Source organism: Ursus americanus, chromosome 24, assembly GCF_024610735.1.
Source record: "Ursus americanus isolate L20-20 chromosome 24, mUrsAme1.1.p, whole genome shotgun sequence".
Lineage (NCBI taxonomy): Eukaryota > Metazoa > Chordata > Mammalia > Carnivora > Ursidae > Ursus > Ursus americanus.
In genome coordinates, this window is record NC_142150.1 from 47514594 (window position 1) to 47531814 (window position 17221).

Sequence of the window (17221 nt, forward strand, 5' to 3'; positions counted from 1 at the left end):
ACTAAGAGGACGGCCAGTGCCTGCTTGCAGCTCTGCCCACAGGGACTGTTCCCTTCACGTGGATCTTTGGGGCACCCTTGAGTGGGCCTGGGTTGATGTCGCATGTCTGTCCAGCTTTCTGCCTCACACTGAGCTGACCCATGGAGAACCAGGCTGGGAATGCTTCCTTTTCCACCCTCTGGTTCCAAGGCATTGTCCCTGCAGCCCAGGCAGGAGCAGAGGGACCGGTGTGGGACAGAAGTGATGGATGACACGGGTAAAGCAAACTGCCTGTTTGATCTGGAATGTTCCACCTCCATCCTCTAGTGCATTGGCGCTGGGCCCACTCTAAGCTCTGACTTGGGGGTCTGGTACAACCCTGCTCATAGTGGGCAGGTCTTCCCCACGGTTGCCTGGGGGCCCATGTCCGTCTTTAGAGATAGGATAGAAAAGACTTTGACAGATCACTGTCCACACAGCCCAGCCCCGAGGACAGCTTGGTCTACATCTGGCACAGCTGTCGCACGCAGGGCTCCCGCCGGGTTAGTCTGCACCGTCCACTGTGTCTGCCAGGGTCCGTCTGGGTCTGGGGTCAGACTGGTGAAGGAAATGGAGGTTTGGTGGGGACCCGTGCCCCTGACCCATTAGGTTTGAGGGTGCCTCTGATTTCTGCTACTCTTCTCAGGATGAGACATTGTTCTTTATTTCTTTCCCAGCTGGGGGTGGATGGTGGGGAGCAATTGCAGACACCTCCACCTGGCCAGCCCCACCAGCCAACCACCATTTATTTCTGGTGCCATTACTGATCTGAGGAATGGAAAAAGCCTCCTGGGAGGGCAAGGGGTTCCACTGAGGGTTTGACTTGGGCTTGGAGACCCATGATTCCTTGGACCCATTGTTCCCCAACTGAAAGAGGGTCCAGGATGATGCTTTGCCTGTTAAGATATTTACCTGGGCCCCGAGTCCAACACATTCTAAGATGTACAATTCCCACGTCCTCCAGGGCCTAGGGAAAAGGACCTGTCATGTGCTGCTGTGGGGACATTGGGAGGGATGTGATTTTGCACAAACCTCTCGGGTGGCAGCCTCCTTCCACCTGTGGGTTCATTCAGTCATTGGAGCTTGTCTGAGACCAGTTCACAGTGGAGCTCAGGGTCATGTTTCCGTGGAGATCCTGTCTCAGGGTTCTGGTTCGGCATCCTTGCTTCCTGGGCTGGGAAGAGCTGAGAACATCATTTGCCCGTGCTTCTGTTTGGCTTCTTGGAACACAGGCTATAAATGTCTCTAGAATTCTGCTGTCAGGTGGCACAGCTCTTCCGACTACAGCAGTCCACCTGACCTTCACACCCCGTTAGCAGTGCTCTGTCTCCCAACGGGCCTGTCCCACCACCTGTCCTGGGACAGAGGAGGTCACCCTGCTCCATACTGAGTCACATGGGTGGCCCTCACCCTCCATCCTGCCTGGCGGAGCTGTGTGGTGTGTTTTCCAGCTCTCCGCGCTCTATCCTGGAGGTCAGGATGGACCCTTGGCAGGACAGTGGAGACGGGGCAATCACTCTGGAGAGGCTCCAGGAACTCGGGGTGTGAGACCCCATTAGGTGGGGTAGAAACCTGAAACTGCGAGCTGGTGGTGGAGACTGACTGCGAGGCCCAGGATGCGAATGTGCTGTGGGAGAGTTCTCCAGATCCCAGCGGCCCTCCCTAAGCACTGTGGGTCCAGGAAGATAGGAGCCACCCCAAGCAGGGGGCTGGGGCCTGCGGCAGCGTCCCTCCCCTGACCCCAACTGGCCCCTCAGTGGCTAGGAGCAAGTCCTTCCAGCGTCCCCTCCTCTAACACCCCCCTTCCCTGGGGTGGTCCCGCTGCTGCTCACACTCCTGGGACCCAGGGTGCCGGGGCACCCCCTGCACTTCACAGCCCACCCAGGGGATCCCCAGGCAGCGGTCAGCCCAAGGGCCTGACACTGCAGGCGTTGACCCGAGGGATGTGGATGTGGCACGGTCTATCCCTCGAGGGTGCCTGGACTGAACACGGAACCCAGTGTGATAGTGGCTGACTTCAAGGGGAGCCTCGGGACTGACCTGGCCCCACTGCTGGAACCCAGGCAAGCCTGGACGCCCCACAGGCAAGGTGCACCTGGATAAGAGTGCCCACCTTGACATCCGCCTGGGGCCCCTGGACTTCTCCAGCCTCTCCAGGGTGACCGTGTAGACCGTGTCCCCCACCCACCCCCTCCGGGGGCCCCAGACAGGAGCACGGGCCTGGGGCAAGCTCCTCGTGCACGGGGCTGAGGATGGCCCCCACTGCCCGCGGGCAGCCCAGGCTCTGGCGAAAGCTCACACCCAATGCCCAAGGGCCCCAGGGGCTGGGAGACCCAGACCCTTCCCGGGGCACTGGGCGGCTGCTCCACCCTGAGGGCCAGTTCGGTTTGGGTGGAGGGAGGGAGTCCTTCCGCTCAGGCTTTCTGTCCACTGGGGCTTAGCCACGGGTCTGATGATTGGCTTTTGCAGTCGGTCCACAGTTGAGAACTCTGTCCTTCCCCCGGGCCACTCACGGGCTGTCCCTACCCCCACTCCCAGAGGAGAAGGACAGAGCTGGTGAGCTGGAGGGGGCAGCAGCAGGGTACAGCAATGTCTGGATCGGCCCAGAGGGGCTGGGAGGTCCGGGTCTCCAGCAGCTGCACTCACAGATACAAAAACCCCAAGGCCTCCCCAGAGGACCTGAGCTGCCCATTCACCCCAGCACCACTGCCTCCACACACCCGAGAGTCAGGGAGCCTTACCCTCGGGACCAAGGGTGTTCTGGACACGGGACGTCCTTGGGTCGGGGACCCCCATCCTAGGACCCTGGTCCAGCTCTTGCTCCCAGCAGAGGCCAGAAACCAGCACAACCTGAGGCTAGGCCCTGGCCCCTCAGAGCCGCACAGCTGGGCAGGGAGGGGAGGTGGGCTCAGTGTCAGGGGCAGGCTAGGCACTTCAGCAGTGCCCCCACCCCCAGGGGACATCACAGCACCGTCACACACAAGTGTACTTTATTGAATTCAGTTGTAGACAGGTAAAGGGCTGGGTGCTAAGGGACACGGCCAGCAGCCACGGACGCGGGGCCAGCAGTGTGTGGTGGAGGACTTGGGTCTCCTGCCATGACCACCTAGTGGTAGCCACTGCTTTCCTGACTAAGTTTTAAAACTCTACTGTAGGCTGCAACATAGGCATTCACCAGAAGAACAATGGATACAATGGTCAGAACGAGGCCCAGGACCAGGGCCCAGACGTTCAGGCACTTGGCGGTGGAGGCATAAGTCCGGGCCCCAGTCATGTCACCCACCATCTTCCGGTCCCTAGACTGGGGAGAAGAGATAGAGCGTGGGATCAGGACCAGGTCCTGGTGAGAGCCAGGGACTCAGGGCCCCCTCGCCCAGCCCCGGCTGGTCCCTGCCCAGAGAAGGCTCCACCTGCCCTTCACCCAGATTGGGGACCCACCCTCCCCATTCCCTGGAGCCTGAGCGGGACGGTGCCCCGTAGGCCCCTCTCTCCTGGGGCCTCCGTGTCCTTCCTCAGACTCTCAGCCTCTCCTGGAGACCCCAGGGCTTGTCGTCCCTCTGCTTTGGCCCCTTCACTGGCCTCCCACCCCACCGGGAGTCAGTGTCCTGTGAGTTCCTGTTCTTTCTGGGAGAACCTTGGAGCCACAAGTGCATCTGAGGGTGTAATTTCTAGCATTGGTCAGTAGGGGAAGTCCTTGGAATCCTGGGGACAAAGGCTGCTCATGGCCCTCCCCAGGCCCCCTCCTGCAGCCCCACTGCAACCACACAGACACACATGCAGGCTCCCCACACCCCACGTGCCCTCTGGGCACGCGGACCTCCGCAGGCTCACCGCACCTTCTGGGAGAGTCCCTCCCCACACGCACCCACCTTCACGGAGTAGGCGAAGGCCACGAAGCCCAGGCAGCACCAGTTCATGAAGATGGTGTTGAACAGGGACCAGACGATGTGGTCGGGCACGGCCGTCTCAGTCTGGATGGTGACCACGGTGGTTGCCACGGGAGCTGAGCTCTGGGGGGGCCCCAGGATGTCCACCTTGTTCTCCTTGACCATCTCCATCTTTGGAAGGAGCAGGTGTGTTCCGGAGGAAGACGGGTTGGGAAGTGGCTTCCTGATACAGAGGCTGAGCAGGTGTGGTCTGGAGGCCAGGACAGTGCTCAGGGGCCCTCCCCCTCTAGGGTAGGTTGGCTTCTCAGACGTTTCTGTTTCCTGGTGTTTTGTGGTTGGGTGAATTGTCTGGCACTAGGTGGGTCAACCACTGAGTGTCAGGTTCCGCTAGAGCAGGGTGGGACGAAGGGCTGTCTCCCTAATCTGTACTTTCTTTTACTATAATTTATGTACCTCGTATTTCCTAGAACTTTGTTTTTTAATCCATGTAACATGCATAACAACACCTGCTGTTTTATCCATTTTGCCGCCGTAAAATCATTTAGTGGTTTTTGTAAATTCTTGACGTGCAACAACCGTAACTAGCATTTAACTGCAGATCATTTTTATAACACAGAAAACGATCACTCACTCATTCTCAATTTCCGGGCCCCCCAGGCCTGGCATTCACTTTACCTGGTGGCACCTCTCTGGATTCGTATCATCCGGAGTTTCATGGGAATGGAATTTTGGAATACGCGGCCCTCTGTGAGGGGTTTCTTTCACTTCGAATAATGTCTCGAAGCTTAATTTTGTCTTAGCGTCTATTCATACTTCTTTCCTTTTTCTGGCCAAATAATACTCTGTCATATGGATATAGGACATTTTTCATCCAGTGGTAACTTGCTGGACATTTAAACTGTTTCCACTACTTGGCCACTATTAGTAATGTTGTGTATGTCACCCATTCAGTACCTGGTAGTGGATTCTGTGTTTCATTATCTGAAGAACTGCCCTGGTGTTTTCCCTGCGGGCTGCGTGGGTCACAGCTGCAGGCACCGGGGTTCTGACGTGGGCTCAGCTCCAGTGTCCTGGTTCCACCTGTGCCTGCCGGGGAGGGGGTGCATTCTGTCACCCTGTGGTTAGGTCTCAGTCTTTCAGGAGACCGCCCCCGCCTGCGACCCTTCTCTCCCCGCTCAGGGTGGACAGGAAGGCCCATGGGGCTGGACTGGGTATCTCCCTTCCGCACACTGGCAAGGCTCTTCCTGAGGCCATGTCTTTGCTAAGGAGGACAGAATGCTCTGGGCGTATTTCAAACCCTGCCAGAAGCATAGGGGGTTTTCTCTGTTCTTTATTCTGAGAACGCGGTGGGGCCCCCTTGAGCTGCAGGGGCTTTATCCCTGGACTTGGTCCTGCCGAAGGCTCCCCCAGGGAGTCAGTACCGCAGGGGTTCCTGGTAAGCAAGCCCCTCTTCTCTCCTGTTCCTCCAGTCTGGGGGCTGCTGTTCTCACGGTGCCTGCGTTCTCTGATAGAGCCAAGACGAGCATTATATATTTTTAATGTGTGTAATATATTAACAAGATATTTCTCACTAGATACATATTTTACCAATCTCTCCCCTCAGGGTGACCTTGAAGCCCTGCATGAGCAGGAAGTGAAAACCAGGGCAGGCACGCAAATTACTGGAAACTTGAAGGTGTGTCTCCCCGCCCCCAAAACCCGCTGGCAAAGACTGGGTGATTTATTGGTCCCAGGCATTTTAATCTCTGTGCACACACGAACTCACCATAAACGTAACTGAACGGAAACCCAGTGTCTACGCCCAGCACACATGCCTCACAGAACCTAGTGCAGGAGCATCAGGAAACAAACAGCAACAGCGAGAGCGGGCGACAAAGCCTGGCGGGCGGGGCCTGACTGCCAGTGCCGCCAGCTCATGTAATTGAAAACGTCCAGTTTCCAAACTAACATTTTCAGACAAAGAATCACGAATACACGGCCCACACTCGGAGGGACGCATTCAGCAGCAGTGGTCTTTGAGGGGCCAGACACACTAGATGAAGATTTAAAATCTGATCAAGAAACCCCAGAGAATCACGCCTAACTAATGAAAAGGAAATATGAGAATAGTGTTTTACTAAATGGAGACTATGAAGAAAGAGAGAAAACATTTTTGAAAGAACTAAATAGGGATTCTGAAGTTGGAAAGGGCACTAATGAAATGAGAAGTTAGCCGTGGGGTTGAGAACATATCTGACCCACCAGAAGAAAGAGTCAGTGAGCAAGCATGAAGGTCAGTAATTGGGATTATCCTGCCTGAAGAAGACAGAGGAATCGGTCCGCAGGGGCTTGTGGGATGCCATCAACGGCACAACATGGGTGAGAGGGGCCCCAAGGCAGAGACGAGAGAAAGCACAGAACGAATATTTGAAGAAAGAATGGCCAAAAGTTTACCAAATTTGATGAAAAAAAATCCCCACTAATCCGCATGTCCAAGAAACTCCACAAGGTCCAAGAATGGCCCCAAAGAGACGTGCACGTAGACACATCATAGTCAAGCTGTCGAAAGTCAAAGAAAAGCACTCATCGCGGTGAAACGTGGCACCTCACTGCGACGCTTACTTGTGTTACCACCTACTGGGGAGGGTCAGCACCTCCTCGTGTGCTTTCTGACACTTGCACATCTTCCCTGGAGAAGCGTCTATTCCAGCCCTTGGCCCCTCTGAACCGGGTCACTTGTCTTTTTCCTGTAGTTGTACCCTCTGTGTCCCCTTGAGCCAGTTTGTGGATTGTGTGTCTGTCAGACTTTGTCTGTTTCATAGGGATTATGTGACTTGGTGTACAACTGTCCACAGTATTCCCATAATTCTGTTATTTCTGAAAATTGGTTGTAACGTCCCCACTTCCGTGTCTGATTTTAGAAATCAGAGTCTTTTTTCTTCTTAGTCCATCTAGCTGAAGGTTTGTCAATTTCGTTGGTCTTGTCAAAGAATCCACTTTTGGTTTTGTCTGTGTTCTTTATGCCTGCTCTAAACGCGATCATTTCCTTCTTTCTGCTTCCATTTTCGTTTGCTCCTTGTTTTTTCTTGTTTCTTGAGGTGAAAGGCCGTGTATCGATTTGACATCTTTCTCCTCTTTGTGTAGGGCTCTTTGCCTGGAGGAGTTCCCTCCAAGAGCCGTTTACCCTGCCTTCCAAAGTGTTCATACATTTGGGTTTTGTTTTCACTCATCTCAAAGCGCTTTTTGTCTATCTTGTGACTTATTCTTTCGTTTTCTGGTTATGCAGGGAATTTCCCTGTTTCCCTTCTGTCACGAAATTCTAATTGTATTTCATTGTGGTCAGATAATATATTTTGTACGATTTCAACCTGTTTGCATTTATCGAGAATTGTTTTATGGCCTAACATGTGTCCCACCTGGAGAATATGTCATGTGCCTGTAAGAAGAATGTGTGTTCTTATGTTGAGTTGGTTTGTACTTGTTGTGAGACCACCCCACAGGACGAGAATGTTCCCCCAACCACCCAAAACTTTTGATTCAAATGTTGAATGTGATGAGGCCACACATCAGTCAAGAGGTTGAGACGAGGTCTATTTCTCACACAGTGATGCACTATAGGGAGAGCAAGGTGATCCCTCCCAGGTCCATCAACGGCTTGAGAGAGCAGAGCAAGGAGGCTGCTGAGATTTTTATGGTGGCTCAGGGCCCGGGGCGGGGGCATGATTTGCCATGCATGGTTTGAACTCCCCTCCAGGGCCAAAGGAGAAAACACCCAGGCTTTCCCATCAGCTTGAGGTGGGGCAGAAAAGGAGGAGAAGGGTGGGGCTTAAAGCTATTAGCAAACATCAAAAAATGAAATGAGACTCTTTTTTTTTAAAGATTTTATTTATTTATTTGACAGAGATAGAGACAGTCAGCAAGAGAGGGAACACAAGCAGGGGGAGTGGGAGAGGAAGAAGCAGGCTCATAGCGGAGGGGCCCGATGTGGGGCTCGATCCCAGAACGCCGGGATCACGCCCTGAGCCGAAGGCAGACGCTTAACGACTGAGCCACCCAGGCGCCCCTGGAATGAGACTCCTGATCACAATTCACACCTGATATCTGACTATGACTGAAATATGACTTCTTTCATTTCATTAAACTTGGGCTCCTTTGAGGGACTCATTATGGCGCTCTGTGAGGCCTGTGGCCTGAGGCTGGTCAGGGTGGTGAAAGTCCCGCCTTGTGTGTCTGAGAAGTGACATTTCTTATTGATGTCAGGCATCTCTGGAACACTGAAGGGGATGAGGAGTGTGTCTGCGAGCCTGTACCACGGTTTTAGTATGTGTAGAAACATATGTGGTCTTGTGTCATGTTTTGAGGTATCTGTGAGGCAAGAGATGCGTAGAACTCAGTTCTTTACCCCTAAGTCTGTAAAATGGGAAATGTGCCAGTTACCGGCCATGGCATCTGGTGCTGACTTGATCGCTGCTCCCCTCCATCCTCACCCTTCTCAGGGACACCCAGTTAGGGGACAACAAGCAGCAGCCCTCCTTGAGCTCTACCACGCACGATGGCGGCCGTGCCATCTCTAAAGTATACTAACTCGCACTGTGGTTTATAATTTTTTTATCCGGTTCATGAATTGGTCCCTCTTTAGCTATAAAATGCCCTCCATCGGCGCGCCTGGCTGGCTCAGTTGGTGAAGCGCCCAACTCTTGATTTCGGGTCAGGTCGTGATCTTGGGGTCCTGGGACTGTGTCCCACACTGGTCTCCAACCTCGGCGTGGAGTCTGAGATTCTCTCTCTCCCTCTGCCCCTCTCCCCTTTCGCGCGCTCTCTCTCTCTCTCAATAAATAAATAAATACATACATACATAAAGCCTTAAAAAAATACCCTCCATTATACTTCGTGATAACTACCTTAATGTCTGTGCTGACAATCAGTGTCACCGGTGCCGTCGTCTTCTGAGTACTGTCTCCACAGTGTGTAACTTGCCAACCGAGGCATGTCGTTGAACCTGAAGGTTTCGTGTAGACGGTCTTTATTTGGGCCATGTTTTTCTTTTACTAACCCCTTCAACCTTTCTGTCTTTTGACTGAGTGTTTTCCCCTTTTACATTTCATATGATCGTTAAGGTAAAGGTGGCTCTGATTTGCCATTTTTCCTAAATGTCTTACGTCTTATTTTCTGTTTTCTCTATTCTTCAAAAATTGCCTTCCCTGTATGAAATAGATCATTTGTATTTTAATTTCCTCTTCATTTATTTTACTTTTTTTTTTGGAAGTTACTTTCTTACAAAAAGTGGTTGCTGTGGGGATTAAGATTAGCATTTTAACTTTTAATAAACTAGCTTTAAATAACCCAACCTAATTTCAGTAATATCCAAAACGTTTACCCCTGTGTAGCTCCATTCACCCCTTCATCTTTTGTGACATTTTTATCACACATAAATCTTTATTCCTTGCATATAATAATATCCGATACAAATACCAGATTTATAATGCTTCTTAATGCAGGTGCCTTTTAAATCAGAAAAAAAGTTACAAACAAAAATGCATTTATACTGTTTTTTATATTTCCAAATATAGTTACTTCTATGGATGCTTCTTCCTGTGAATCTGAGTCACTGTCTACTGTTCTTTAATTTCAGCCTAAAGAACTCCTTTTAGTATTTTTAATTAAAAAAAATTTTAAAAATATTATTTATTTATTTATTTGAGAGAGAGAGAGAGCATGGGGAGGAGGGGCAGAGGGAGACGGAGAAGAAGGCTCCCTGCCGAGCAAGGAGCCCAATGTGGGACTTGATCCCAGGACCCCGGGATCATGACCACGCTTAACCGACAGAGCCACGCAGGCACCCCTCCTTTTAGTATTTTTATAGGCCAGTTCTGCTAGTCTAGAATGATTTCTGGTTTTGTTTATCTGGGACTGTCTGAATTCTCCTTCACGTGTGTGGCTTCTTTGGCTGGATATAGAATTCTCGATTGTGATATGTCATGGCACTTCCTGCTGGTCTCCATTGCTCTGAGGGACATCAGTTCTGATCTTCCTGGGGATTCCTTGTACACGATGAGTTGCTCCTCTCTAGAGCGATTTTACTTCCGGCAGTTTGGTTGTATTGCGTCCGGGCTCCTCTCTAGAGAGATTTTACTTCCGACAGTTTGCTTGTAGCGCGTCCGGGCTCCTCTCTAGAGCGATTTTACTTCCGGCAGTTTGCTTGTAGCGCGTCCAGCCTGGATCACTTTGCACTCATCTTCTGTGCAGTTGTTGCACTTGCGGGATATGTTTTTCACCACATCTGGCAAGTTTTCAGTCCTTATTTCTTCACATATAATTTCTGCCCCTCTTCGATCACTCCTCTCCTTTGGGGTTGCCTATCATGCATGTGCTAATATGCTTTATGGAACCCTACAGGCCTTTGAGGCTAACTTTATTTTTCTTCTTTTTTTGTTCTGTTTCTCAGGCTGGATAACCTCCACTGACTTCACATTCACTGGCTCTCTTCTGCTGCCTCAAATACGCTGCTGACCTCTTCTGTGAAATTTCATTTTGGGAGGTAATTTTCCACTCTGTAATTGATATTTTGTTCTGTTTTGATGACTTATATCTCTTTATTGACATTTTCTATTTGGTGAGAGTTCCTTCTCATACTTTGCTTTGTTGAATGTGGTTCTTTTAGGTCTTTGAACAGATTTCAGATAGCTGATTTAAAGTCTTTTTCTAGGGGCGCCTGGGTGGCTCAGTCATTAAGCATCTGCCTTCGGCTCAGGGCGGGATCCCAGAGTCCTGGGATCGAGCCCCACATCAGGGTCCTCTGCTGGGAGCCTCCTTCTTCCTCTCCCACTCCCCCTGCCTGTGTTCCCTCTCTCGCTGGCTCTCTCTGTCACATAAATAAATAAAATCTTAAAAAAAAAAAAGTCTTTTTCTAGCAATTACAATATCTGGGGTTCCTCGGAGACAGTTTCTCTTGACTCCTTTTTTTTCAGTTTATGAGTCATAGTTTCTCGTTTGTTTGCATTTATTGTGATGCTTTGCTGAAAATTGGACTGTTGGGCTCCTGGGTGGCTCAGTTAAATGTCTGCCTTCATGATCTCAGGGTCCTGGGATCGAGCCCTACATCGGGCTCCTTGCTCAGTGGGGAGTCCGCTTCTCCCTCTCCCTCTGTGATCTCTCTCACTCTCTCTCAAACAAATAAGATCTTTTTTTAAAAAAGAAAAGAAAATTGGACTTTTATTATTTTTTAAATTTTTCACAAAAATTGGACTTTTAAGATAATATAATGTAGCAACTTGGGAAACTAAATTCACCCTTCTCCGGGGGGACTGTTTTCTGCTTTTTGTTGTTACTGCTGCTGTTGGTACTATTCTCTGAAGTAACTCTGTTAAGTCTATTTGCTTTGTCCTTTGTGGCCACAGACTTGCCCGATGAAATCTGTGGTGAGCTGGTGTTTGAACAGAGATTTCTCAAACTTCTGAGACCAGTAAGTCCCCCGTCTTTACCTAGGGGCTCTGGGGACGTGCTGGGGCCTGCCAGCAGCGACCATCAGGCAGATAAGTCTGCCTGCACCTTTGCTTCCTGCTTGCACACAGGTGAGAGCACAGGACTCTGCCATGTCTTTCCTGAGCATGAACACCACCCTACACATGTGCCTAGCTTCTGGAATCCCAGGAAGATGTCGGAGATTCTGGTGTTTTGGTTTTTTGGTTTGTTTGTTTGTTTTAATTTTTAAATTGAGATGGAATTCACATAACATACAATAACCATTCAAAAGTGTACAATTCACTGGCATAAACGCCTCCACTGTATTTGTATGCCACACCTATTGTGTACGTACAAATGCGCATTCGCGGTGTTGTGCGACCACCACCTCTCTCTAGTTTCAAACCTTTGTCTTCAACTCCAGAAAAACACCTTGTACCCATTAAGTAACCAGCCTCCACTCCCCTTTTCTCCCATCTTCTGATAACCAGTAACCTGCTAGAAAGGCCTCCACGGAGTTGCTTGTTCTGGGTGCACCACATGAAAGAAATCACACAATAGATGACCTCCTTTCACTGAGCGTGATGTGTTTGAAGGTCAGCCAAGTTGTAGCATGTGTCAGGACTTTGTTCTTTTTTTCATGTTGAATAATACTCCACTGGGTACATGTACCATGATGTGTTTATCCCTTCCTCTGTTGCTGGCATTTGGGTTGTCCCCACCTTTGGGTCCTCTCTTTGGGCAGGAATCATGCTGCCATTACCACTGTGTCTAAGCTTCCGGGTGGACATGTTTTCACTCTTCCTGGGTAAACACGTAGAATTGGAACTGCTGGGTCCCGTGGTGACTCTACGTTCGGGTAAATGGCGGCTGCACCACTTTATACACCCACCAGCCAGGTGTGAGAGTTCTCGGTTTTCCACACCCTCATCAACACCTGCTATGTTCTGTCTTATTAGTAAAAGCCATCGTAAGGGGTATGAGGTGGTATCTCATTGTGGTTTTGATTTGCATTTCCTTAGTGATCAATGATGCTGAATGTCTTTTCATGTGCTTGCTGGCCATTTGTGCATCTGCTTGGGAGAAATGTTGACTCATGTACTTTGCCCATTTTAAAGTGGTTGGAAATTTTCAAAGTCTCCTATGGACATCTCACCCCCCAGCTTTTCCTCTTAAGTTTTCTGGTTAGCTTATCGTTTGCCCCAAATACTCTCTATTGCCTCAAGCAGCCACGATGTTAAACAATTTACCTTCATTTATTTCTTCTCTGATGCACTTTCTTTATGGAGATTAAAGTTTCTAACCTATAGAGTTTTATTTCTTTTTTAAAAGATTTTATTTATTTATTTGTCAGAGAGAGAGAGAGGGCTCAAGCAGAAGGAGCGGCAGGCCCAGGGAGAAGCAGGCTCCCTGCTGAGCAAGGAGCCAAATGCGGGGCTCGATTCCATGACCCGAGCCAAAGGCACATGCTTAACCAACGGAGCCACCCAGGCGTCCCTATGTAGTTTTATTTCTGCCTGAAAATTTTCTTCTAACGTTTCTTACAGGGTAGGTCTGCTGACAAACAAATTCCTTGTTTTTGTTTGAGAAAATGCATTTCATCTCACTTTCAAGGGATAATTTCACTTTATGTGGAATTCCAGGTAAATGGGTTTTTTCTTCTTTCAACATTGTAAATACTTCACCCCAGTTCTTTCTAGCATGGTTTCAGAACTGATGTTTGGTGCAATTCTTTGATTTTCTATAGATAAGGTGTATTGGTTTAGGTATTGGTTTTTAACTCTGGCTTTTTTCCATATCTTTGCACTTTGAATATGATATGTCTGGCAGTGGGTTTTTTCCCATCATGAAATATCCCATTGGTGGTGCTTTTCCCCTTAAAGTTTATGTTGTCCAGTATTACTATAAGTGTCCAGCAAACTTTTGGTTAATGTTCCCTGGCGTATCATTGCCATCTTATAAAATTCCGTCTTTTCTATCCTTATCTCAAAATACGTGTCTCACAAGAGAATAAAGGTTTTTATTTTTAATCAATTCTAGCATTCAATGAATTCAATTCATATAAGTTTGACATGTTATTGTTTGACTTTCTTTGACTTACTGTGCTTCTCTTTAGCACTCTTTCTTACTTTGTTTGAATACACAATTCATCGGGGCGCCTGGGTGGCACAGCAGTTAAGCGTCTGCCTTTGGCTCAGGGCGTGATCCCGGCGTTCTGGGATCGAGCCCCACATCAGGCTCCTCTGCTATGAGCCTGCTTCTTCCTCTCCCACTCCCCCCACTTGTGTTCCCTCTCTCACTGGCTGTCTCTATCTCTGTCGAATAAATAAATAAAATCTTAAAAAAAAATGAACACACAATTCATCATTCCACGTTCATTTTATTATTATTTGTGTGCCCACTTTTCCTGTACTTCAAATGCTTAACCTACAGATGACACCATGTAGTTCAAATTTATTAATTCCAATATATGTTAGTTATGTAAGTATTTCCTGGCAATGAAAGCACCTTAAAAACTTTAAACCTTCTTACCTGCCCAACTGCACCTTATCTTTTTTCTTTGCATTTTATGCACCTGCTATTCATACTCAGTCTACATGAATTCAAATTTTCTTAATTCATTTTCTGCTGACATATATTGGGAAAGTGTGTCCTTGGGCCCCTGGGGGACCCTGAGCACTGACTGGCATCCTGTAAGATGTGCTGTCTGCTTCTTGGAGGATGCTCTCTGCTAATGTCATTTGCCTCCTACCAGTGGAACCTCCACTTGGATGGTGTCAAGACCACCTACTCAAGACCACTCTGTCCTCCATGTTGACCGAGACTTATACTCTGGAAGTATGGTGGAGAATCAGTCAAAAATAACATGATGAGGGCTAACAAGAAGGGTTTCTCTTTTCTTCTTTTTTAAGATTTTATTTTTTATTTATTTGAGAGAGAGAAGAGAGAGTGAGAGGGAGCATGAGAGGGGAGGAGGTCAGAGGGAGAAGCAGACTCCCTGCTGAGCCGGGAGCCTGATGCAGGACTCAATGCCGGGACTCCGGGATCATGACCTGAGCAGAAGGCAGTCACTTAACCAACTGAGCCACCCAGGCGGCCCACAAGGAGGGTTTCCTAAAGACAAAGAGTTATAGTATGTGACATTTTAGACTTCGGCTTATAAATTGGTTTGATAAATATTTTTCCTTTTTCCTGTCTGTCAACACTGACTGGTACATAGACCAACTAATCCCCAATCAACAGAGAAACCACATGGTTTCTGAGATGTTTCCAGGGCCACTGAGGCCCACAGGACAACTTCTGAGGAATGGCTGAGTTTAGGGAACAGTTCACTGCACAGCCAAAGTGTGGGACACACTCAGGCCCCCGACTGAGGCTGGGGCAGGAGCAGCTGGCGGACCCTCCATGCCTTGGACAGGACCGGCGTGGACCTGAAAAAGGCCTAAGGGACAAGCATGGGAAGACTCCAAGCACCACAGCAGCCTCCCAGGCTCTGCTCTCAACCCCACGCTCATGCCTGCAGGGCCCAACCCTTGAGTGCCCGGACTGAGGACCAGGGAACAGTGCTCGTGGGCAGGACTAGCGCCAAGCCGGGCTGCATTCAGTGCAGACAGGGCTTGTATGGTGGTAGTGGACGCAGTGGTTCTGGCCAAGTGTGAAAGAAGCGAGGGTCCACATTTGAATTAATCGAACTGTGAAGGGCTGGAGGAGTTTCAGCCACACGCCTGATGGGATTTGGACCCAGTCTGAAGAAGGACCCCGTGGGGACGAGGATCCACAGGCACTGAGCAGTAATTTGGAGAAAGAGAACGTCTGGGCTTCTTCACGTTTCCATCTACAAGGAGAGCACAGGCACATTTTACCTGCATCTTCTCAGGGTGCGGAAGGGGGCTCAGACAGCTAAAATTTGAGGTATTTCTCATTTCGTTTGGGCCTCGATATGAAGCTGGCTCCTAGATTCTCTCCCCTGTGCTCCAGGTGAGCTGATGTAATTGGACGCTGTGGAAGCATTTTAACCCTGCACACCATGTGGCCTTAGCACGAGCTTGCTCTTCTCCCCTGAGCTCCTAGAGCTGACGGCTGAAAGCTTCCTCTGGATCCTGGGTGGAGGTGAGGCTCTCAGACTGGTGCTGGGGGCGGGATGCGTTCCAGGTGCTCCAGCTCTCCTGAGCACCGGCTGATGAGTGGGAAGCAGAAAAATACCAAAATGTAGAAGGGTAGGAGATAAAGCTCACAGAGTGTCTGTTTCTGCTGATTCTATTATCCTTCCTCCCATGTTCACCCACAGTTTGGATAATTGGCTTACAGTTAAAGAAACTTAGTTGTATACTTAAATACGGTTAAAATTTAGAACTCAAAATAAGGTACATTTTATGTTGTATATACTTCACCACAATTAAAAAAATTGATTTTGACAGTTTATTCATGGATTTTATGGGGCGATGGACTTTGGAGTACCCAACTTTTTCCTATATGATTTAATTTTAACAACAGCTGTGTTTCATAATCAGCACAAAAAATTCCTTGGTATTTAAAAATCTGCTCTTACAAGTTGGTAGGAGCTGGCTCCAACACATTTCTGCTACAGGACATATGTCAGCTACAGAAGGTGCATCATATTTGGGGATCAACATCTTAACATCTTTGTGCTTGCCCCTAGAGCCCAGGCAGGAGCAGAGGGACAGGTGTGGGATAGTAGTGATGGATGACACGGGTAGAGCAAACTGTCTGTTTGATCTGGAATGTTCCACCTCCATCCTCTAGGGCACTGGTGCTGGGCCCGCTCGAAGCTCTGACTTGGTGGGTCTGGTACAACCCTGCTCATAGTGGGCAGGTCTGCCCCAGGGTCACCTGGTGTGGCCTATGTTCCCCCTGGCTGGTTCCACCACAATGGCTCTTACCCAGAAGGCCACTGATCCAGTGTGAGAATGAGCCAACCACCATTTATTTCTGTTCCCATTATTGGTCTGAGGAGTGGAAAATGGCCCCTGGGAGGGGTCAGGGGCCCCACTGAGAGTCTGATTTGGGCCAGGACTCCATTCAGAACTTCGCTTCCATATACCCTATACAGTGACCTCCTGCCATTTTGTCATCTGTCGTTCTTTTTGTTGCTTAGTCATTCTCGACCCCCATATGATTGCTTTTACACATTTTAGCTGGCATTTACCTACACTGACATGCACAAACCTTAGCTATTCAATTTTGAACCCGGGAGGCACCCGTGTATCTCACACATTTACCATGGTGTAGAGCGTTCCGGTGTTGTGTCTCGCTCCTGACAATGTACAAAAGTCAGGTGCCAACTACCCGGAATTTCTGTGCCTGTGCGGAACAACCATTATCGTCATATAGAAAAGTGGTGGGACGGGAAATCCCGAAAGCCCATCCTTCCACCACTGCAGCAAATAAACTGGGAAAAATGATCTGAGTCAATATTTTCATACTCTGGAAAACTAGTAAAAGTTGACAGAAATCAGAGGAATGCTTATTCAAGAAACAAGTAGTGAAATCTCAGTACAGTGGTTTGTGGCATTTTAACTTACTCTGGCTTCAGCCCTCACTTCCTAGCTGGGTGGCAGCCTGCAATCTGTCTCAAACTCTTCCAAAGTTTAAAGAGGAGAGAACACTTCTTAACTCACTGTATGAGGCCAGCGTCACCCTGACACCAAAGTCCGACAAAGACACTAAGGAACAAAACACCACAGACCAATATATCCCTTATGAATATAGATGAAAAAATACCCAACAAATTGCTAGCAATCTGAATTCAGCAACATATCAGAGAGATTATACGCCATGACCAAGTGGGATTTGTCCCACAGATATGAGGGCGGTTTAAGAGATCAAACACAAGTATTATGTTCCTTACAACATTT

The 17221-nt window shown here is 49.0% G+C and overlaps 1 protein-coding gene across 1 annotated transcript; it reads right to left on the reverse strand.

Moving 5' to 3' along the window:
* Positions 1 to 2991: 2991 nt before the first annotated feature.
* Positions 2992 to 4190, reverse strand: LOC123775511 (interferon-induced transmembrane protein 1-like). The gene is made up of 2 exons (XM_045770767.2): positions 3888 to 4190; positions 2992 to 3319 (listed from the first exon to the last, which is right to left on the reverse strand). The coding sequence occupies exons 1-2, from the start codon at positions 4074 to 4076 to the stop codon at positions 3125 to 3127; spliced, it is 384 nt and encodes a 127-aa protein (XP_045626723.1). The 5' UTR covers positions 4077 to 4190; the 3' UTR covers positions 2992 to 3124.
* Positions 4191 to 17221: the final 13031 nt, after the last annotated feature.

Bases quoted from the DNA above. Each gene is read 5' to 3' on its own strand.
- LOC123775511 (XM_045770767.2), bottom strand. From the start codon at position 4,076: ATGGAGATGGTCAAGGAGAACAAGGTGGACATCCTGGGGCCCCCCCAG. The intron at 3,320-3,887 runs GTGGGTGCGTGT...TCTTCTCCCCAG, and splicing joins CCTTCGCCTACTCCGTGAAG to TCTAGGGACCGGAAGATGGT.